This window comes from Conger conger, chromosome 1 (genome assembly GCF_963514075.1).
Source record: "Conger conger chromosome 1, fConCon1.1, whole genome shotgun sequence".
Lineage (NCBI taxonomy): Eukaryota > Metazoa > Chordata > Actinopteri > Anguilliformes > Congridae > Conger > Conger conger.
In genome coordinates, this window is record NC_083760.1 from 69463148 (window position 1) to 69485638 (window position 22491).

A 22491-nucleotide genomic window follows, 5' to 3' on the forward strand; every position below is an offset into this window, starting at 1 on the left:
AAGACAATTCCAACCTTAGCCCACATCCATTGTGATATCTTTTTATCCGTATGAAAGGCCCTTTTGTTGTCTTACTCCACCCTGTAAGGATTCTGTCTGCCACAATTTCAGTCTTAATTTAACAAGCTGCAGAGGTTGCACTTTTCTACGTTTTACAAGCCCGGCCCTTGGATTAAAGACAGCCAGCTATAATTGTCTTTACCCAGCTTAAAACCCCCATACTTTACTATGTGTGGTTATTAAGCAGATCCAGGCTTGCTGCAAAAGAGCAGTCTGAAACCTCAAACATAACCATCTCTTTTGAGGCAGGACTCCTGATAAACAGCGTGTAGAAATACACAGTCTCATTTTAAGCTGCACCACCTCTGAAATAGAGTGTTTATGGTGCACAGAAGCCCTTTCATTGTTCTAATCTCTAGGCTCCAAAGGGCATATGCTGAATCCAGCTGAATCAAGCAGAAGCGTTTTTTTGTAAAATGAAGCCTGTCACACAGAATCACTCTGTCAAACTCTAATGCCGTGTATCACCACCGAGCAGCTCGACCCTACAGAAGTTCACATAAGTAGGGAGAAGCACAGGTCCCTTTGGTTTACAGTCGATGACTGTAGAGTTTGACAGAGGGCGATCATTTTCACAGAGTTATCTGCTCGGCCGGCCGTAAATGGCTATTTGTTACGTAACTTCCTGTAAGGGGGTAACAAGAGCAATGCACGCCGAGAGGAAAGTGCGATGAAGACCAGGGAGAGAAAGAAAGCGACCTTCTCTGAGGTGAACACGTTGACCTGGATACGAGGCTGCAAGGCGTAACCCCATCGCTGGGCTGCATCACAAAGCTGATTACACAGAGAGCAGAAGTGTTTCCCATGCACTCTAATGGGCAGTATTTCCCATATCAATGTCACAAGATGGCTGCAACCAGTCTCACCAGTATGCCCATCCCCTGATGCGTAGTGCATGTTAGTATCTGATTACAGGATTGTTGGGAAGGAAGTTAATGAAAATAAAACCCTCTGGTAAAAGAAGCTATAATATTATGTATTTGAGTGTTTTATTAATGCTAACGGTCGGTTTATGAGAAGTTGTATTAGTTTTTCAGGAGTAGATGTGTCAGATGTCCTTGTGATGAAGACATTTACACTGAATGCTGTCCTTGAATCTGAAATGATTCTCATTCATCTGATTCGCGTGATTCTGTGAATGAAAGACCTGTGAGTTTCCCAAACGAGAGAGAGAAAGAACGAGAGACCAAAATATCTTCCCCTCTCCCTATATTCACTTGCCCTCCAGATATGGAGGCTTTATTTGGGCCATTCACCCCCCCTCCCCCCAACCCACTCCCTCTCCACACCTCCTGCTGTCTGCCTTGCTTACTTGTCCCAGTTCCTCTGTAGAAAGGCAGAGCAAAGGAAGATTCCAGAAGCACTCCAAACTGAGAGGTTATAATGTAACAGAATATTTAGGAAAGAAAGTAGTCCTTTTTGCAGGGGCTATATACACACGCAGTCAAAAATGATAAAACTGTGCAAAAACATTCAAAATAGATTCATCTGTTTGAACAAGAATGTCAAGTAACTTCTTCAGGTCACATACTTCATTATTTTAAAGTACTGCCGTGACATTTATATGAGCTCAGTGAGTAGGCAGTATAAATAAATATTTGATCGCTTATTCAGGGCTGATTGCTGCTGGTAATTTGGGCTTGCTGCACGTGGGTGCTCAGATTCAGACTGTACAGAAAAATAAATTTTGTGCTTCTGAAGGAGGCCACAGTGGTCAATGGATGTGAGTTGATTGGTATACTTCGGTGACAATGGCCATTTTCCTTAAAAATCACATACATATGTAACAATGTCAATTTGGTTTCCTTCCTCAAGACATATTTGCTTGCCTGTCACCAAATCAAGGATAGGAACTGGAATTTTATTTCAAGTGTGGAATATAAAAGCTTCTACGCACATAGCACTACTTTGTAATTACCCTGCCTTGATTTTACTTGGTATGTTTCATACTGTTAAGACTATTCTGCTCCATTAATAAATTGTTATTGACCTGAGTTTTGGAACTACAAGCTTTACTTTTCAAAGGACCAAATTTCTACAAGACTACAGCTCCATGCCCCCCGGCTACATCCCCTCAGTGACCCACTCAAAATGCGCCTCACATCTACACACACTCACCTGCAATGTTCTGTTTCTACTCAGAACACGACTTGGTGTGACTAGAGACAGGTGAGTATGCGTAGATGTGAGATGCATTTTGAGCAGGTCATTGAGGAGATGAGGGAAACCAATGTAAATGTAGCCGCTCAGCATGACAGGGTCAGATCTGGAAACCTGCAGTCCTCTGCGAAGGTTTGGCCAGTGTGCAGCTCTGGAAATCAAGATTAGAGAGTGAGGGATGATGGTATTGAGGGCTGTGTGTCCAAATTCCAGATAACCCGAGCATGGTTTGCCTGACTCCCTAACCTTTTGTGCATGTACTTTGGCTATTGATTAGTTACTGGTGATTACACTGGCTTCAAAGGTCTCTGATATTGACAAATAAACCTGGGATAGGAATTCCACTCTTGCAACCCAAAGAGTGTTTCACAAGTCTGTTCTATGTGTGTGTGTGTGTGTGTGTGTGTGTGTGTTGTGAATGTACTCGTGTGCGTGTGGTGCCTGTATGGGGGAGTGTTTGCTAAATATTGTCCCTCTTTCTCTGTGGTGTATAAACAGCTGCTGGTTCTGCTATGGGCTCTGAGTGTCAGGCTCTGCGCAGAACAGTTGGCTTCCAGTCACGTGTGACCTCTGTGTCTCTCTGCAGGACAGCTGGGAGATTGTGGAGGGACTGCGGGGAGGACACACTAATGTCCAAGAGCCTCAGAAGCAGGAGGGCTTTCTGCTGAAGAGGAGGAAATGGCCCATGAAGGGCTGGCACAAGGTGGGGGTCCATCTTCCCCCTCTGAACTGCTCACAGCGCCCCCTTCAGGGTGGATGAGACGGATAAAATATGGTTGTGGTTGTCATGGAAAGAACAGTTACAGGTTCTGGACTGAATGCTCATTAATCAGTATAATTTAGGGACTAACAGCGCTCTCAATTTAGAAGTGACCACTTTATAGTCCGAGAACTGACATTATTCTCATCCTGGAACTTTCCTCCCTATTGTCTCTCCAGGCATGTGATGCCACTGTGTTTTTAGCTAATTGAATCAGTTGATGAATTACGTTCCTGTTCTGTAGCCTTTGCCCTCAAGGTTTGTCTCAGTGGCCCTATCTAAGAGGCTCCCTCTCTCTCTTTCACCATGTTTTATGTCCATTAGCTGATGCTTTCTCACTTTCTGCCTTCCTGCCCTGGGAAAAAACACAATTCCCGTCAGACTGTCTGTGTTTTTTACCATTAGCAGAAGATATGCGTCTGCAATTCTGAAATACAAGTATTAATCACGTTTAATTATTAATCAATATCATTACTAGTTTCCTGAGAACATTTCCTCCCTCCCTCTCTCCACAGCGATACTTTTTCCTGGACAGAGGCATCCTGAAGTACGGCAAGTGCCGGGCTGATGTGAGTATCTGTGCGCCTGCTCCCCAGCGACTGCCTGTGTGGAGTGATGTTTCATTCTCTTAATGACCGCCACACCCAATGGGATTGGATTTGTAGCATGGCTCGTCACACACTACCGGAGCCTTCACTCAGGAAAATCTGACATGTGACGTGTGACATCAATCACTGGAGTCTTCCCGCCATCCCCCGCTGGCTGGCAGAAGACAGCATCTGCTCAGAGGCAGCGGCCTGATGCTGAGGATCAGAGAACTTATTTAGGCTGTTTGCTAATTATCCTGAAACCGTTTGTGGCAGTTTTAATGGTTGACAGCCATGCAGGTTTATATAATCGACAAGTTGGCCAATTCCTACTTTACATCATTTTATGTAAAGGCTGCCGTGTGTATTTCTTTTGGCTGTGTTGTAGTCATGTCTATAATGTAAGCCATTCTCTTTGTTATGGTTGGCATTATTTAATACAAACCGTGCTGTGGAACTGTAATAGCATGGCCGATTTGTGGGGAAAGTAACCTGCTGCTGGTTGGTGGTCCATACTTAAACTGGGCAAAAATTGTAAACCAAAATACGAAGACACGGTAATTTACGGTAATTATCATTTTAGAGAGAGGTGCACTTGCTAATGTATTAATCAGTGGCTGGGATTTAGAATTCCCCCTGTTATTCTCATTATTGACTCCGGACACACTGATGGAGAAATTGCCGGAGATTCAATTGCTCCTGTGTTGTCTCTGTGTCTCTGAGCAATGAGTCAGTATTGCTTAATCACCAGGTCACATTCAGTCAGGCACGATTCAGAGTCACACAGGGCACGAATCATGTGCTGCACTCACTGGCAATGACCTTCCTTCTACGTCTGAGCGTGCTTCTACGTGAGTGCACTGCTGATAGGACACACCCAGTGTGCAAAAGGCAGCTCACTTAGCTCGCTCCATCTCTGCAGATCGAGAAGGGAAAGCTGCACGGCTGCATTGACGTGGGGCTCTCCGTCATGGCTATCAAGAAGAAGGCCAAGTGCATTGACCTGGATGCAGAGGAAAACATCTACCACCTAAAGGTATGACGGATTGTGGGACAGCTGAGCTCATCCAGCCTGAGGCCCAGTGGGGGAAACCGTTCAGATCAATTTGAGTCAGTTTAAGGACCTGCAAGGACCTACAACTCAACAGAGAGGGTTGTAATGTGCTGAATACCGTAAAAAGGAGAAGTGTTACAAGCATCTCCCCTCCCCTTCCTTCCACTGCCAGTGTTTCCCTTTGCTGGTGGAGAACCTCCCCCTCACCCCTGACTCTGTGTGTAGATCAACTCTCAGGAGCTGTTTGATGAATGGGTCTCCAAGCTGCGGCATCACCGACTCTTCCGTCAGAACGAGATCGCTATGTACCCCCACGAGAAGCCCCTCTTCTACTCCCACTTCTCCCCGGCTGTATCGCCCAACCTGTCCGAAAACGCCACCATGAGGAAGGCAAGTCCTCACGTCCTGAGCTGTGGCCTGCATGAGCGTCCTGAACCCACACAGTACTGCATAAGCCTGTATACGACATGGGCCATAGGAAGAGACCTGAGCCTGAGTGTCAGTGCATATTGTAATGATATACCCGCGGCGTGTTCATTATTATTGTGATTCAGACTACATTTCAGTGTAAAACTTTGTTTTACTATGCTGGCCTCCTCACACCCTAGTTTTTGAAATGTTGCTCCTGCAGGAGTTTATCTGTCAGTCAGCAAATGAGTCATTCAGTCTGTGATAAAATGTCTGTCTGATTCAGACTGCATCCTGTCTCCTCAACTCACGGCCAACAATAAGTTGCAGAGCGATAAAATATATTCTCTTAACTTTTGTAGTAGCAGCAAACTTTTCACACAAATGAGGTGTTTCATTTAGATTCATTTAGAACCAACATACTGCAGCCCTCAGTTCAGTTGGCAAGTAACTTAAATATACATAAATTCTTTCATCTACAAACTCGCAAGTTTGTAAGTAATGTAATCATCTATCAAGAAGTAAAAATTAGTTTTCATTGCAGCACAGACAAAAAGCCTCATTAACAACAAACCCTCAGCACTCACTGACAGTACTCACTCTGTGTACTGTAGTTATTTCTTGCCTGATGCAATAAGTTAATTTGTTCTCTCCCTTCAGCGCTCCCCCCTGAGAAAGCAGTCCTCCATCCACACATCAAGTCCCTTCCCCATGACCTTCAACAACCAGTCCAAGGTCGCTGCCTGGCTGCAGTCTTCTGAGGACATGGACAAGTGCTCCAAAGGTACCCACCCATCCCTCTGACCGCAGAACTGCAGTCTCCTTCTTACTGATACGGAGATTAGTGTTCAGAGCTCCCCCGTCTCTTTCCACAGAGCTCTCAGAGTGTGAATCCTACCTGCTGGACCTCGACCATCTCCTGAGGAGCATGGAGGTCCTGCACCGCACCTACTCTGCCCCAGCCATCAATGCCCTGCAGGTGAGTGCCCATAGGCCACTGAGTCCATAGCTCAAAGACCATCCATAGGTCTGCTCTAATAAATGTACCACACTCTTTTTCAAAGGAGGAAGAACATACTGTCGTTAAGTTTACTTATCTAAGGCGGCTGTGGTGGCGTATTGAAGGTGTGGTTCTTTACACTTCAGTAACCTCAGTGACTAAAGGATGACTGAGTTTAGAACAATGAATGCACATTGTTCCTTTCTGACAGTGCTGTGATATTTTTAGCAGTCTGTTGTTTTGTTAGCTTCGTAAAGCTATTTGCAGCTTCATATTGTTTGTCATTGTAAGTAGTCAATGCTTCTGTGTCGCTTTCAGAGCTTTGTGCTTAATTTAACCTGTATACACATCTTCAAAGACTTATCTATATACCCATCATCCTCCCTGATTGGCATCTCAAGACCAGCTCTTTTCCCCTCTCTTTCATTCCATTAGGCATCTACATTTGACAGTCCTAAAAAGGAGAAGAGAGCTCCAAAAAAGTGGCGTCCCAAAAACTCTGGGAAAGAAGCTAAAACGACTCTCCAGGTGGGGAAAGGCACCTTTGTGAACCGGTCTTTTGTGTGTCCTTCCACTCCTTGTATACTTCTGTCTATATTTCCAGCCCTATTTCTCAGTGGCTGTGTAGATTCCTCTCTTTACTGTCTGTGTGGTAAGATTGTCTATATTACAGAGTTGTGATCTGTCTTTTTCATCATTCTTAATGTTTCACTGTTTGTGTGATTGTCCTCACAGCCTATGTGATTGCCCTTTACAGTATGAACATCATTCAGTTTCTCACTGTCAGTGTGATTCATTGCGTGGATGTGATTCTCTCTGTCACAAGCAGTATAACTCTATTATCCATTATTTTCTCTGTGGTTTACCTCCGCCTCCCCAAGGTTCCGAGCTGCATTTCCTCAGGGTCCGTCCGACTTCACGCTTCCAACCCGAATCTGTCCACCGTTGAGCTGGGCAATGACAAGAACTACACCGAGGTTCCTGACTCACCTACCGACGTGTCCAAACTGCAGGAGGACTTCTGTCGGGTTGCTAACAACTGTGAGTCCTGTGAGCTTGTGCTATGGCCATCACTAAAAATGTCAGATCTAATATTCAGAGGCTATTGGATACTTGTTCTTAGTCATGCACCCCATGGTGTGGAATTTAATCTGGGTTATGGCAGTGCTGACTTTGGTTGCGAACAAAAGGCCGTATTGTGTTGGCCATAAGGGATTATGGACAACACAATAGGCCATAATCCCACCCTAGGAGAGAAGGTGAGGGCCTTGGTCAGCATTCGCCATCTGCTTCAGCCTTGCAGTCCTCCAACTCAATGCTAGCAGGCTGGGGCTGTATGTGGCTGGGGAGGTGGCTGGCAGCACACACCTCAGAGGTCACATTCACCAGTATTCCCCATCCTGAATTGATGGATACCTACAATTATGAGAGCTGGGGAATACAGAAGTTCAAAAAATGTCAACTAAAGTTTCTTTTTGGTCTTGAAAACTTGAGGTGATCCTGAGAACTTGGTCAGATGTGATTTCTGTACAGGGGCTTGGCGCTAACTTGATATTGTGTTACTAACAAGTTCACTGTCACTGTCACCCTAGAGTGCTAGAACTCTAAATATAAATGATTCATTATTTCAATTCACTGCACCCACTATTGAGTATACTAATGGCTCATTTGCAAGTCAAATACAGTAGTTTGGGTTGTGATTCATGAAAGTGCTATGCATATCTCTCAAGGGTGTGACAGCTGTTTATTGCAAATTTGAGTTGTTCATAGCTTTTTGTTCTTTTCCTTTAAATTGTCTCTAAAACTACTCCCAGGAGTGCTGCCAAGTGTGACGTTTTTATTAAACACAGAATTAACAGAGAAGCTGGCAGAATTACTACTGAGTTTCTGCTTTTCTTTCTTAAATCATCTCTCCAGAGATTTCACATGCAACTCACACATAGTAATATTTAATCATTTTCCGCTGGCTGAATACCAAGTGCTCACAAGTGCTATAGGATGTGATGTATACAGGTTGTCATATAAATTGTGCATACATACACAGGCGCTCCGTACAAAGTAAACAAGATTAAAGGAAGTCAGTGCAAATATAAATATACCTATGCAACGTTTTCTGTAACAAACAGGTTCAAAAAGCTACACTTTCCTGAAGAGGAAATTGATATAATCTCTAAAAATGAGAATGAACCCTTCACACCAGCCGGACTTCGTATGATGCACACTATTTAATTTTAATAGACCACTCAGCAAGGCACTTCTCAGACCAAAATGCTTGCAGACATGAGAGTGGCAAGATATTGAAAAAGTATATTATGTCACAGGTCAGAAAGCATCCATGGCTGCAACACAATAACAACACCAATGATATTATTAACAGAATCATACTGATATGTAATCATACTAATAAATTACCTGCTGAAATAGAATGAATTAAATGTAAGAGATGGGCAGTCCAAGTACATTGGAAGTAGCCCACACACACTTTCTTGAGTAAAACTGAGGAATGATTTGGACATAGTGCAAGCTTCATTCTCTCTGCTGATCTATGCTGTCTGAATGTGTTTTATGGAGACATGCAGGTATGTCAGCAAACATTATGGCCTTACAGATTATTCTCTTTCACTTACAGTACATGCCACCCTGAAGTCAACCTTCAGCTCTTTGTCCTCAGAGAGGGACAGATTGAAACAAGTGCTGGACCATGAGACCTGTCAGTCCTCTTCCGCCCAGATCATGGGACTGAAGAACACTTTGACCTCGGTGAGCTCAGATTGGTTCATTCTCACTGTCAAACCCCAATTGCCACTAGTCAAACTGAAGTTCCTGCAGTGGAAATATGATAGGATGTCTTTATGGTAGTGTGCTATCGTGTTAATGAATGCATGTGCTGGGTGGAATGTGCTTGTGATGTGAACATCTGAAACAGAGAAGGTCACAGCATTGCAAAGAGCTCCTGTTTTCTGAATCTGTTCTGGAGTGCAGTCATAAAACCACAGTGGAAAGACACCAGCTGGCTGGAGCTGGGTGCTGTTGTTGGCTTGTGGTCACAGTTTTGTGACAGTTTCCCTTGTCCTCTGTGTTGTGTGAGTATGCGTGAGAACACTCATTGTACAGGCCATGGTTTCTTTCATAATTAGGAGCTTTATTATGAAACCCTGTCACTTATGTGTCTCTTTCTGTCTGATCTGATGCACCCGGCTGCGTTCCAGCAAACGACTGTCTCAAATATTTAAGCTCAAATATTGAAGCTGAAATGGGATGAAGATGTGACAGTAAAGCGGATATCTCCAGCCAGGGCTGTCACTTCCCGCCCTGTTGACACATCCTGTAGGGGCCCATCATCAGAGGACATTTACAGACAGGGTGCAAACAGCTCCCTGCTTCATCTCTGCTGCCATTTTCTCATGGTCCTCTTATTACACTGCATTCAGAAGTATTTACTTATGACAGAAGTTGAGGTGAGACAAATATGCTATGTGTCTACTAAAAACTACTCGGGCAGACAATGAGCAAAGAATACTGGCTATAGCTGCCTGCACTCATTGATTTGCAGTGATGGTTTTTGACCCAAACTGTCTTCTTTGGGGTAACAATGAGTGTCTGTGCTCTGGTCTACCCTTTGAAAGCCCAGCAAGATTAATCACAGCATAATGATTGGAGGATGCGTGGAAGGAAGAGAGCAGTGGATTTTTTCTTTAATGCTCTTGTTTTTAATGACAGCCTGGACTTTTTTTGATTTCTTATTTTTCCTTCCAGTTAGAGTTGTTCATTTTGTGTTGTGGGTAGTATTTGTGGGTACGAAAATCCATGTATTCACACTTCAGTCACATTTTGCATGAAATATTGAAAGGCATTTTTGTGCAGAATTATTGTGATCTGTAAAGCTTTCTTAGTTGTATAGCTCAGTGGGGTGTATTTTACATCACTGCTTCTGGATTATAGTTGAACATCTACATCTTATCTGGATGTATATGTTTGGCTTTCGAATAGCAAACAATCCTGACTGTTCAATATTTTTCTCAACTGAACTGAACTTGACCCAATATTAATCAGGATACAGTACTTTAAGGAACTTGAAAATAGTGTGACATATTGAAATAATATTACTTTTCAGCTTTTAAGACAGGAAGAAAAATACACCCCCTATTGGAATGGTCTTGTGTGATCAAGTGTGATGATTCTGTTTTATGCAAAGGTTTTGTTTGAACGCTCATTACTCTTTCAGGCCATAGCCCAAAACTCAGAACTGAGGGAGCGTCTTTCCAAGATTCACGCTGAGTCATGCATCGTAGAGCCCACTGTTGTTATAAATCTCAGCACATCCCCCCTGCAGGTTGGTGCGGGAATTGCATGCTTGAATTCCCCTTCATTGTCAGTAGTGGTCCTGTGAACCTCCCCAACCCACCCCCCATTACCACCCCTGTGATTGCGCCCTCATTAAAACAGAGAAGAGGCTCCCTTCACCCATAGTCAACTTTTTCCTTTTAGTGTCTGCCTTCTCCACCTTTTCAATAAGTGCACTTTTCTCATCTAGATTTTATAGCCTGTACTCTGCAGGTTTTCTTCATTTTTCAATATCCCGTACTCTATTGAGAAATGAAGAGTGTGTCCTTATTCATCCTGTGTGTTGTGCAGTTGTCAGAGTAGACCTTTTGGTTGTGTGTTGAGTCCTAGATATACAGAGTGTACATTTGACTATGAGTGAATGTGTGAATTATGAGCGTTTTATGTTTTGCATTTTGGTTTGTACATGGATGCCAGTAAGTGCTTCAGACTTACAGACAGCTTCATTGCACTGCCTCTTCACAAATCCATAGCAAGAGGTCATCAAAGCCTTCCACATACTCAGCAGTTCTCCTAATGGATGTTGTTTGTGAATACTGTCTACAGTGCCATTTGCTTTAATGCTTTGTTAAATAATAATTGATATATTTGATGTTCTTGAGCATATCACTGGGGCTGTTGTTCATTAATATTTATACACTGAATTGATGGATAATTTTCAACTGCTAATATGTCCATTGCCTGACTGGCCAGATAGAAAAACGTTTTTTTTGTGTTATCATTACTCTGCATAGCTTGTTTCACTATTCAAGGCTTTCCCAGCACCTAATTGTGAAATTATGGTGCTTCTCAGTTGTCAGCTTGTGTTACATCAAATTTTTGGGATAAAAAATAGTGTGCTAGTTGTGGACATGTTGATGCATCTGATGTGGGATCAGCACATCTTGTGGTTTTATGATCTGCATTCTCTTCCTGCTCTCACCCTTTTCACTAAATTATTTTCATTTGGTTTGTGCACTTTGTGTTTTAAAACATCGTCTTTTCCCAAAGCTGACAATAACTTAAAATACTTCTTATTTAAATCTCTGCCATTAATATCAATATTGATATCAAGGTTGTTTATCTTAATATCTTGTTAATGTAAATTTAGATGTCAACATGATTTTGTACTTCCTATTAGAAACAAGACTCCACAGATGGGTCCCGCCCCCTTGTCCATCAGGCATCCAATGAGAGCAGAGCTTCCATCACAGAGTCACTGTCAGAGTTCTTTGATGCACAGGAAGTCTTGTTGTCAGCCAGTTCCTCTGAGAACGAGGTGAGATTGTGAAATCATATCCTCATCTCATATTGCAGATCAGCATGCAGCCCTTCTCAGTGTGCTGGGCCTTGTGTTGATTTGCCTTTTTAAAGTACTGTAATAAAAGCTTAAGACTTATGGCTTTAGTGTTGACACATCACGCTGTGTATATGGTAGAAGCATTACAGCATTGGCAAGAGGCTGTTGGCATCAGAACACCGAATTCCCTCAAGTGATACGAACGGGAAGCATTTGCTCACATCTCTTCTCCCTGTGAAAGCATCATTCCAGCTGCCTCCCCTCCTCTCCACAGTAAATTGTTCAAACCAGCTCCAGCAGAAGAAATGTGAAAATTGTGCTAATTGCCATCTAAAAATACTCTCATAAGCTGAGGTGTAAATTTGGCAGCATTCCTTACAAAGACCCATCCATCTTACAGACACACACACACACACACACACACACACACACTCACGCACACACACTCAGGCACGCACACACAGCTTCCTCAGACTCCCCCAGTGCTTGTAGGCAGGTGAAGGAGATTTGTCAGTGCTTGCCTTCCCCTGGCTAGGAGTGGGCAGTGTTGGACAGTATGTTCTACTTGTAAGGAAGCTCAACGCCTGTAATTACTCTTCATGTGTTCCAGGCCTCTGACGATGACTCATACATCAGTGACATCAGTGACAATGTCTCTGTGGACACCTTCACCAATGAGGTGGAGAGTGAAAGAGCCAACTCAGGTGTGGTGAACATCAGTGCACGGGCAGTAGACCGGGATTCCCAGTATCATGGCTCTTATTTTGAATGCATTTAATATTTATCCCATTTGTCTGAATTTAACATGGTCTGTAAAGCTTCCCTTGTGCTCATGTCTCCCAGGGTATGTGGAGAATGGCGCCCTCCAGAAGAGACGCAGGTCCTGCCTGCCTGCCCCCAGCCCCAACACCAACAGCATCAGCCTGTGGAACATCCTGAAGAACAACATTGGGAAGGACCTGTCTAAGGTGGCCATGCCCGTGCAGCTGAACGAGCCACTCAACACCCTGCAGAGGCTGTGTGAGGAGCTGGAGTACAGCGAGCTGCTGGACCGGGCCGCCAGCACACAGGACCCCTTCCTGAGGATGGTGAGGGTTTAACTGGAGACGCACACACACACAAGCACACACTCCCACACAGACACACACACACACATACGCGCATGCACTCGCACACAGACACACACACACACACACACACACACACACACACACACACAGACACATAAACACACATACGCGCATACACTCGCACACAGACACACACACAGACACACACACACACACACACACACACACAAGTGTGTACACTCCCCTGCACACAAGACACACACACACACATACTCCCACACATGCACACACACAATCCTACACACATACACACACAAACTAACATGCACACAAGTAACTTTTCAAGTTACTATTGGCTTCTTTCTTCGCATGCATATCAGAGCAGTAAATTGATGGAATGTGTGCTTAGTTGAGGAATGTGTATGATATGTGGCATGAGCCGCAGTGAGACACAGGAGTGCAGTAAATTCAATATGAAGCTAATGAAATGAGCTTTCTCCTGTCATACACTGCATGAACTAAAGGCAGCAGCACTCATCAATCTGCCTGAATCCCCAGAGACCATTCTGGTCTCCGCCCACACAGATGTTCATCGCCATAAGAGGAAGGATGTGGACCATAGTCACATGGCAGACACCATGCATGTTCGCTCTGTGCATTCACATTAATATCTGATATTAGCATTAGCTTGTCACTGTAATATGCCATCCAGGAGCTACTTATTTTTCTTCCTTAAGTACTCAGCAAGTCCAGCCCTGCAGAATGTTACTCATCAGGCAATGGGAAGTCTGGGTGTCATGGCTAATGATATAGGCATTTACACTGCCTTAAATAAAGGCGTTCTCACGTCCAATACTCCACAGCCGATGGTTATAACGTTTAAAACATAACATAACAGAGTGCAAGCTATATGGCCGGAAAGAAGGGAGTGTTCACTCTGATTACAGCGATTCCGGCTCAGTCACCAGCCATTTGTTTATACTGAAAAAGAGATGGGTGGAAACACAGTGCTGATTCTACACTTAGAGAACTTTAGAAACTGGTGTCTCATTTCTACTGTACCTATCCCAGTTCATCTAAGTGTCTCAATCAGATAAAGCGGTTTTTAGTGTTTAGACCTCCTGTTTTAATGCATGAGGCAAGAAATAGTAGGACTGGTAAAGGGGGTCTGCGCTATTTTACTAAGTCATAACCCGAGAAGTGTTTTTTTGTATGCCATTTTAAGTGTAATTTGTTTGTGTTTAAAGCCTGTCTTTTTAGGGCTATTAACTTGATGGATTTCCACATAAAACAGTTTTATTGAATCTACTCTTCCATTCATATACTAAATGCTTTTAGTAAGAATATTAGGGAACATATTTTTCAGAGACCAGCCAACGGTGCTGTTTATTAGAAAGATTATGATTATGGTTTTGATCTGTTTGCAGGCATACATTGCCACATTTGCAGCCTCAGGGTATGCGTCCAGTTATTACAGAGCTGGGGGGAAGCCCTTTAACCCAGTCCTTGGAGAGACATATGAGTGTGACCGCACGGACAAGGGCTTCCGCTTCATTGCAGAACAGGTATGAGTCCTCTGCATCAGATACATGCTCTATTAATCCTGTTTCATGCCTTGCTTTTTCTCTCACTGTTTGGGGTGCATATATGTTTTTGTAGCTCCTTCTCATCACTGCAGTGCCCTTCATAAGCCCAGGAATGAGAAGGTTAGCATGCATGTGGTCTGCTCCAATCACTGAGCAGGGCGGCCAGTATCAGTGAACAACACTTACTATGATAAAGCAGGCAGACTGTAGGCTCAGATTTCACTCTTACATGATGTGGTGGAGAGAATCGGCAAACTCGGAACCCCTTTCCTCGGATGACATTATAGCTAGTTGGCTCTAGCACATTCACGATTCAACTGTGAACCCTGACTATAAAAACGTATGTTCTGTGGAGTAACATAAGAAGTGCATTAACAGAGAGGGTTTGACTGTTTGAATCAGTTGTGAAAGGCGCACAGCTGAAAAGGGCTCCTGACATTCAGACGGCGCTTAGTCTGATGAATGTCACGCACTTCATCTACAAAACAGGCTGATAACCCAGTTCCACATTCAGTGTCCTTGATATTTTCACTCTGCCCTTTCCTTCCCTGCTATTTGCTGTTTGGCAAAAGTGCAGGGGCATTATGTAAAGGTTTAATCAGAGTTCTCAGGACGACCGACATGTTTTCACTTCAGCTTGTTACTTTGGTGATGAATGCCCTTCAGCTCAGTGCCGGTATACAGAAGGTACACTGACTCCCATTGTGATAAGTCCTCATTGGTTATTGTGTTGAGGGGATATGTTTTTATGTGTATTAAATAATAAAAAAGCATGCTGGATTTGATTTCCACTTTATTGTACGTCGCTCTGGATAAGAGCGTCTGCTAAATGCCTGTAATGTAATGCTTTCAGTATTTTCATATTACATAATTTACAACTTGTGAATATTGTAATTATGCTAAACAATCATTTGTGCTTTTCAATGAGATCTTTTTGAAAGTGTAAATATTGTGTAAGTATTATCAACATCTTAAAGCACGCTCTGTATTATCTCACTGGTCTCAGGTCAGCCATCATCCCCCCGTATCAGCATGTCATGCAGAGTCCAAAAACTTCATCTTCTGCCAAGGTAAGATACGCTAATCCTGTTTCTCACTCTAAATCTTCACTGAGCTCAGCTCTCTTTGATTTGGGTCAGAGCTCAGGTGTGGCCTGTGGCAGGTCACATGGTGTCTGCTGCAGGACCTTCACTGCACGTGCTCACAGCGCTTTCACTCGTTTCAGACATGCGGTGGAAGAACAAGTTTTGGGGGAAGTCAATGGAGATTGTCCCCATTGGCACAACCCACGTGTCTTTGCCAGGGTGAGTCTCTCTTTGTCTGTCTTTCTACTAGAAGCGGGGGGGTTTACCCACATGAAACAGTACTCTGTCACATGCACCTCCCACGTTTGAGCTAGTAGACATGTTTACTGGAGAGTTGTTTTAAGAAGAGACCCTGACGTGTCGGAAGTCTCCCACAAGCTGGCTGGTGTTTCTGTAAACGTGTTGCTCTGGGCTGATTCAGCATTGCTAAAGGTCAGATTGCACACCCTAGATGTTTTCTGGCAGCTGGTGTCCAGCTCCATTCCCCCAATCCCATCTAGCCAGGATTATATGAATATTTCATGGTTGTATTTATGAGCATTATATTGCTTCCAGGTCAGAGAACAAGCAGGTCTTGTATTTGTACCATGTTGTTGAAAGGACTAGGGTCTCACCATAATGGTGGATGCTTCTTATACACATTTTCTCTTCCTGGAGCCGACTTGTCCACTCCTTCACTGCATACTCTTCCTCACTCACATGTTCACTCCTTCACTACATACTCCTCCTCACTCACATGTGCACTTGTTCACCACACACTTACACATAAACCACAACTTTGACTGAAAGTTCATCATTCAGGTTCCATTTTGACTACTTCTTATCTTCTGGTGTTTGACTCACTTTTACTCACTTTCCCTGACACTGGTGAAGTTTGAATGTGGGCGTGACTCACCTCACTCTGACTCTTCCTGCCTAGTTTTGGGGACCACTATGAGTGGAACAAGGTTACCTCCTGCATCCACAACATCTTGAGTGGCCAGCGGTGGATTGAGCACTACGGAGAGATCTCCATCAAGAACACCAGCAGTGATATCTGCCAGTGCAAGGTCACCTTTGTCAAGGTGAGCACAGACCACCCATCTTGATGGGTCACTTTAGTGAAGCTCTTCTACTATATCCTCTGCACATTGCAGTTGGCGAAGAGACTCGTTTTAAAACAGATTCAGGATGAAACCCTTGCTGAAAGGTCAGCGCAGCGCAGTGCACAGTTCTTCCTCGTCTTGTTATTGTGTGAGAAGCAGCATCATCCAAGGTTAGGATTACAACAGACTAGTCACTCTCTTCTCTGTTACTCCATTTCTGAATGCTGTACAAAAGGGGTTTTCAACCGTTTGTTGTCCAGGCACCCCCACAGGGCTTAAGGGGACCTCCTTAAGTTAAAAAAGGGTTTTGAGATTGCAGGTGGGGTGTGTGGCTGATGATCACAGACCCCCTATGGTACCTTTGTGGACCCCCAGTTGAAAACCCAGTCTTTACTCAAGGGTTTCTAAACATATTGAATACGCTTATGTCTCATTGGGTTGAGCTGGGCTCTAACAGGCCTTTCAAGCATGCATAATACACTGGGCTGCTGAATGGCTTGTCCTGATAAAACACTGAGTTTCAGTGTAGTGATAAGCTCCTCAGTCTGGTTTCTGCTCTTGTCAGCAGAAGTGGTGCATGATTGCTGGTTGTATTCCCCAGAAAAGGGGATTGGAGGGGGGGGCTGCAGTTTACCTGCTCCAGCTTTGCATTTGTACTCCTCTAATGCCAGGGGGAGATTAGAGTGGAGGAAACCATGGTTGACACTTGGCAGAATAAGCCTCAGAAGAGAGCATGTGTTTGCACTCTCACAAATTGCTAGGGGACCTTACAGGCCCAAAATAGGCAATCCAAACTGCTAAACTATAGGGTATACTAGTTTCATAAAAGGGTAGTGAATACAGTATGTTCATGCTCCACTGTAATCTGTGTCTACTGTTTGAACACTTCCTGGACATTGTTACATTCCAGGTCAAGAGGTGTAGAAGGTAATGGTCATGGACTTCTGTTAGTGGATGTCTTCATCTTTATGCACCAAGGTCATGGCAGTTATTTAGCACCTCAATGGTGCCATCTGCTGGATAAAGTGGCACTATTGCGAGGCACTGAGGCTTCAGGAATACATGCAATGCATTGACATATGTATGGTATGAGTCATTCCACAGGAAATCAACACAGGCTCTGAGAAAGTCATCTTGTGTTTTGATCCATATGCTGATTGTTGAATTATTCAAGGAAAAACAAACATGGAATGCAAAATATATATAGTCATAGGAATTCACTTCAATATGATGACAAGCTCACATACCGGATCTTATATCAAAAGTATCCAGAGTTATTATGAGTATGAATGAGCATCTGTATGAGTATGACTGTTTATTGTCTATGCTCTCCAGGCGAAGTACTGGAACTCGAGTGTGAATGAAGTGGAAGGCGTGATCACTGATCAGAAGGGGAAGGTCATTCACACGCTATTTGGGAAGTGGCATGAAGGAATGTATTGCGGGGACCCGCCCTCTGCTACATGCATCTGGAGAGCAAGTGAGTGGTTACTGGTGATGCCAATCAACCCTGCAAGACACACCCACCCAGTGACCTGTTGAGGGGGCATTGCTTTCTTTCTTTGTCATCAATTATATATTATATCATGATTCTGAATTATTGCCATATGTTCTGTAGTCTGCATAATTTCTTGTTGCATTTGCTTCAAATCTTGTATGCAGATTTGCTAGAATTTAAGCGTGCATGTGTGTGAACATATAATATTGTGTACTTTCATACAGTAAATCCCTGTTCCTTCATGTACAGATGCAATGCCTGCAGATCACGAACAGTACTATGGTTTTACCAAGTTTGCCACTGAGCTTAATGAGCTGGACCCAGCAGAGAAACCGCTACTGCCCCCTACTGACACCCGACTGAGACTGGACCAGAGGTGAGGGCAGGCGTACACATGGCCTTAACTAGAGTACATTTACCACCGTATGGGTTTTATTACACATTGAACGCACATCAGAGTCGCTGAGTACACACCCCTAACCACATTCCAGTTAACACAGCCAGAAAGTAATCATCATTATCTTTTGTGCAGTCAAATCCTCTTGCCTATATCACACAGGGTCAGTAATTAGGTGAAATTGACTGAGGTGATTGACTGTGGTCTGTGAACTGTGAGTGTTTATGTTTATTTTGATGATAAATAGGTGGAACATGCTGTTATTGTGTACAGCTCCACATTCACAGACGTGGTTTTCTAGGTCATTTCACACGGCACTACAGATCAGGGCCTGCACTTCCCTCCCCCTAACCCAGCGCATCTTCACATACACTCAGTGAGCACTGTATTAGGTATTTATTAGACTTCTTTTTAGACTTATTAAATCTTGTGCTGCTATAGCCTATCCATTTAGATGTTTGACACGCTTTGTGTTCAGTGATGCTCTTCTGCATACCATTGTTGTAATGTGTGGTTATTTGCGTTACTGTCACATTCCTGTCGACCAGTCTGGCCCTTCTCTTCTGACCTCTTTCATTAACACTTTTCTGCCCACAGAACTGCTGCTCACTGAATGTTTTTTGTTTTTCTCTGCAAACTAGCTGAACAGCTGAACCTCTTGACCACGTCTGTATACTATTATGCATTTAATAAATTGTTCATTGAGTGTATCAGTGTCATAAACACGTTAATACCTAACCTTAAAGGACAAAACATCTGATTTCATAAGTTAAAGCAAGACACCAACACACACAAAAACACAAAAACAAACACACACACAGCTGAGGAACTCTAAGCAAAGCAAAGAACAGTGTATCTGACCTTTCTCTCCACCCAGCAGGCTTTTATGAGGCCCCATAACAATGTAAGCTCAGGAGATAAGATATTAGGGACAATCACATGCTTGGAAAGTTTCAGAGTTGCTTTCTTAACAAGCCCGGTTTCCTAACCATTACATTACGCCACTCCAGATATCTTAAATAATTAAACTGATGAGTCACATGCAAAGCATCCATCTGTGACATCACTCGGGAGGGGGGATGCTGGAGAGATCAGACTACGCCGTCCGTCTCTAGAGGATGATGTCAGTGAGAAGATAGATGTCATTTGAGGATGGACTCATCACAGCATGGTGCATATCTCCTCTTTATCTCCTGTCTCAGATTGCTGGAGGAGGGTAATGTGGACTCAGCGGAGGTGCAGAAGCAGAGGGTCGAACAACTTCAGAGAGAAAGGAGGAGGGTCCTGGAGGAGAACAGCATGACGCACCAACCCCGATTCTTCAAGTACGGAACCACCTTCAGAGACAAACACGCAATGCACCGCCACCCTCTTTGTGGAAGTCATGAGCTTGGCCACAATGGTCTACGATTTGTGCGATTCCAGAACAAACCTCTTTCCACTTGGTGTTGAGTCTTGGTTGTGGGTCTAATCCAGTGTGCTTTTCCCTTGTGTACAGGAAGTCGAAGGACGACACGTGGGTGAGCAACGACACATACTGGGACTTGAGAAAAGAACCGGGCTTCACCAACATGGACTGGCCCGTGCTGTGGTGACCTGGTCAGGCGGAGAGTGGTCTGCGGCCCGCCTGCTTCCATTGGGACGGTGCCTGGTTCGGAGACCCACAGCCCTGCCCTCTGACCGACTCATCCGCTCGCTCCATGCTCCCTGTGCAGCTTGACTGCCCCTTTGCTCTCCATAGTAGTCTGTTTTTCCTGCAGCTCATCCTGTTTAAGGCCTTAATGCAAAGTGCTTATGGAACTTGTGTAGCATTTGTATGCAAACGTGTCCTGAATGTCAAGAAAATATGCAAGCTGGGCTCTGCCTGACACTACTTTCACTGTGCACTGAACGTAGCACACGGAGAAGTGGACTGAAGCATCGCGTCGGTACTGAGGGAGGCATGGCTCCTCCTCCTTAAACTGCTGGTCCGCACTAAAACCTGGTTGTCTTCACATACTATACTGCACATTGTATAATACTGTCTTATTGCCTGATATTTTCTACCTCCCATGTGAAATGGCATACAAATGATGCTGACACTGAAATGCGTATGTACCACAAGAATCAGCACCTGTCCGATGCCTTACCAGTTACATATAGGATACCAAGTTTTAATTCAACCAGGTTAAAACCTTAAATTGCTTTTATTAAAAATGATGTACTATATTTGAATTTATATGAGTAACAGGGAGCACGAGTGATATCTTTGAAGATTCTTAAGGAACATTCATATCATGCAACATCTCTGTGGACTTTCTGCAAGCATCAAAATTGGACTCAGATTGTTTTTTTTTTTACTACTATACTCCTCTAACATATGTATGTCAAAATGTGTGTGTGCCGTACACAGCTGACCTATGTTCTGTGTATCATGCTATCCGAATAATGGCCATGATCTTTCAATGACTCCACTGGTGTATATCAATGACATAAAATACTTAATTAATATAAAGACCCAGGGGTTGTTACAGCAGTGATTCCTTTCTACTGGGGTGTGGCAAATGAGTTTACCACACCCTGTAGTGATCCAATAAACGTATTATATTGACTGTTGAGTATCACAGGAAATTGTCTCCTTCATATTACATACTACTTGTAGATTTTGCATTAAAATAAGAAATGCCATTGAGGGCTATTTCAATAATGTGCAGTGAAACAGCTTATATATTTATATTATATTAATTTATATTAATACTGGTGATTCCACAATGGGAATACATCCTCAATTTTCATTTATAAGCGTGGTTCCACAATCAATAAATATTTATTAACTGATATAGTATCATTCATGGAGTGGACTTGGTAGTAAGACTAGATCTGTTTTGGAACAATGAAGTGTATTTACTAGAGCGGATTGTATCCTAGTTACTTTAGGGCTCACAGCTTGTAACTGAAGGCTGCCAAATTTGTGTTCTCAGCCTTTATTTATTACTGGATGTGTAATGTTTTCATGAGGGAGGAATGGAGGAGGGGAGGGAGAGAGAAATAGATTGTTTAATGCTGTTGTAATATTGTCCTTAGCAGTTGCAAATTTGGGTCCGACATCACATCATTTTTGATGGCTAAAGTGCAGTAATACTGATATGCATTTGACTCAAATGTATGCCAATATTTCCTTATGAAGTCTGTTGTGAGATAATTTTGCTCCTGGACATTGTTTTGTATTTGGCCCTGAAGGAAGGTCCCCTTTCTGGTGCACCATCCCCTCACCATGTATCATCCGTTTTTGCCAGGATCCTTCCATTTTGAGGTCTCCAAAGAATTACTTTAAAATCCACTGCCTTCTGTCCTACTTCAAACCTATATGTGTTTATTTTTTGAGTCAAGTTTTGAGTCTCGGCTTCACCAAGTCACAAAATTAACAATAAAATGGCACCTCGATACCAACAAGGTTTGTTGAAAAGTTGCACAAAGAAAGCCCTTACTGAGAGCCACAAATTCAAGAGTCATTGGACCTAGGAATTTAAGCAGGTGCTGTGGTCAGGTGGGACCAACATTGAACACTTTGGCCATGTGCACTTTCAGAATACTGAAAGGATACACGGTATAACAACTGTGGTGTAGTTTGTATATTTGTTCCTGTTCCTGCTTTCCTCCTTCAACAGAAAATAAGGGTTAGCATTGTGTAGCATTTGTATGCAAACGTGCCTGAATGTCAAGAAAATATGCAAGCTGGGCTCTGCCTGACACTTTCATTGTGCACTGAACGTAGCACACGGAGAAGTGGACTGAAGCATCGCGTCGGTACAAGGTTTCTCTTGTTTCGTTGACAACCAACAATGGCCTTTTCAGACCTGCCTCACTCTATTCTCCGGGGTCCGTTTTCACAGACAGCAGTGGGACTATCACTACGCAACCATATTTCTTCCTGGAACACCTGTAAGCAAAGTACATTACTGAAACACGCCCAATACCCAGACCACATATGGAGATGGGAAAAGAATATCAATCAGAATTTAAAAAGGTACCCTTCGAGTTCAATCCATTCAGTTATATCTACTTAAATTCCTTGAACCACATTTACAGCAACAATTATTAAGATGCAAAGCTATAGTGATTCAGGTGTCCCTTCTGCT

At 43.5% G+C, this 22491-nt stretch overlaps 1 protein-coding gene across 3 annotated transcripts in view; it reads left to right on the forward strand.

Moving 5' to 3' along the window:
- osbpl3b (oxysterol binding protein-like 3b) overlaps positions 1–20968 on the forward strand; it is a 45174-nt gene extending 24206 nt beyond the window's left edge. Inside the window, exons 3-23 of one of the 3 annotated variants that reach the window (XM_061239059.1) lie at positions 2807–2923; positions 3496–3549; positions 4490–4603; positions 4847–5011; positions 5690–5813; positions 5905–6008; positions 6465–6557; positions 6911–7070; positions 8659–8789; positions 10255–10362; positions 11494–11631; positions 12263–12356; positions 12496–12740; positions 14150–14287; positions 15315–15378; positions 15534–15612; positions 16313–16457; positions 17814–17958; positions 18226–18352; positions 19576–19698; positions 19872–20968. In XM_061239059.1, coding sequence (XP_061095043.1) covers positions 2807–2923; positions 3496–3549; positions 4490–4603; positions 4847–5011; positions 5690–5813; positions 5905–6008; positions 6465–6557; positions 6911–7070; positions 8659–8789; positions 10255–10362; positions 11494–11631; positions 12263–12356; positions 12496–12740; positions 14150–14287; positions 15315–15378; positions 15534–15612; positions 16313–16457; positions 17814–17958; positions 18226–18352; positions 19576–19698; positions 19872–19968 — 2565 coding nt within the window. In that variant the 3' untranslated portion in view covers positions 19969–20968. The remainder of the gene's footprint in view (positions 1–2806; positions 2924–3495; positions 3550–4489; positions 4604–4846; positions 5012–5689; positions 5814–5904; positions 6009–6464; positions 6558–6910; positions 7071–8658; positions 8790–10254; positions 10363–11493; positions 11632–12262; positions 12357–12495; positions 12741–14149; positions 14288–15314; positions 15379–15533; positions 15613–16312; positions 16458–17813; positions 17959–18225; positions 18353–19575; positions 19699–19871) is intronic. The other 2 variants (XM_061239074.1, XM_061239066.1) reach the window with 2 other exon arrangements.
- The last annotated feature ends 1523 nt before the right edge of the window (positions 20969–22491 follow it).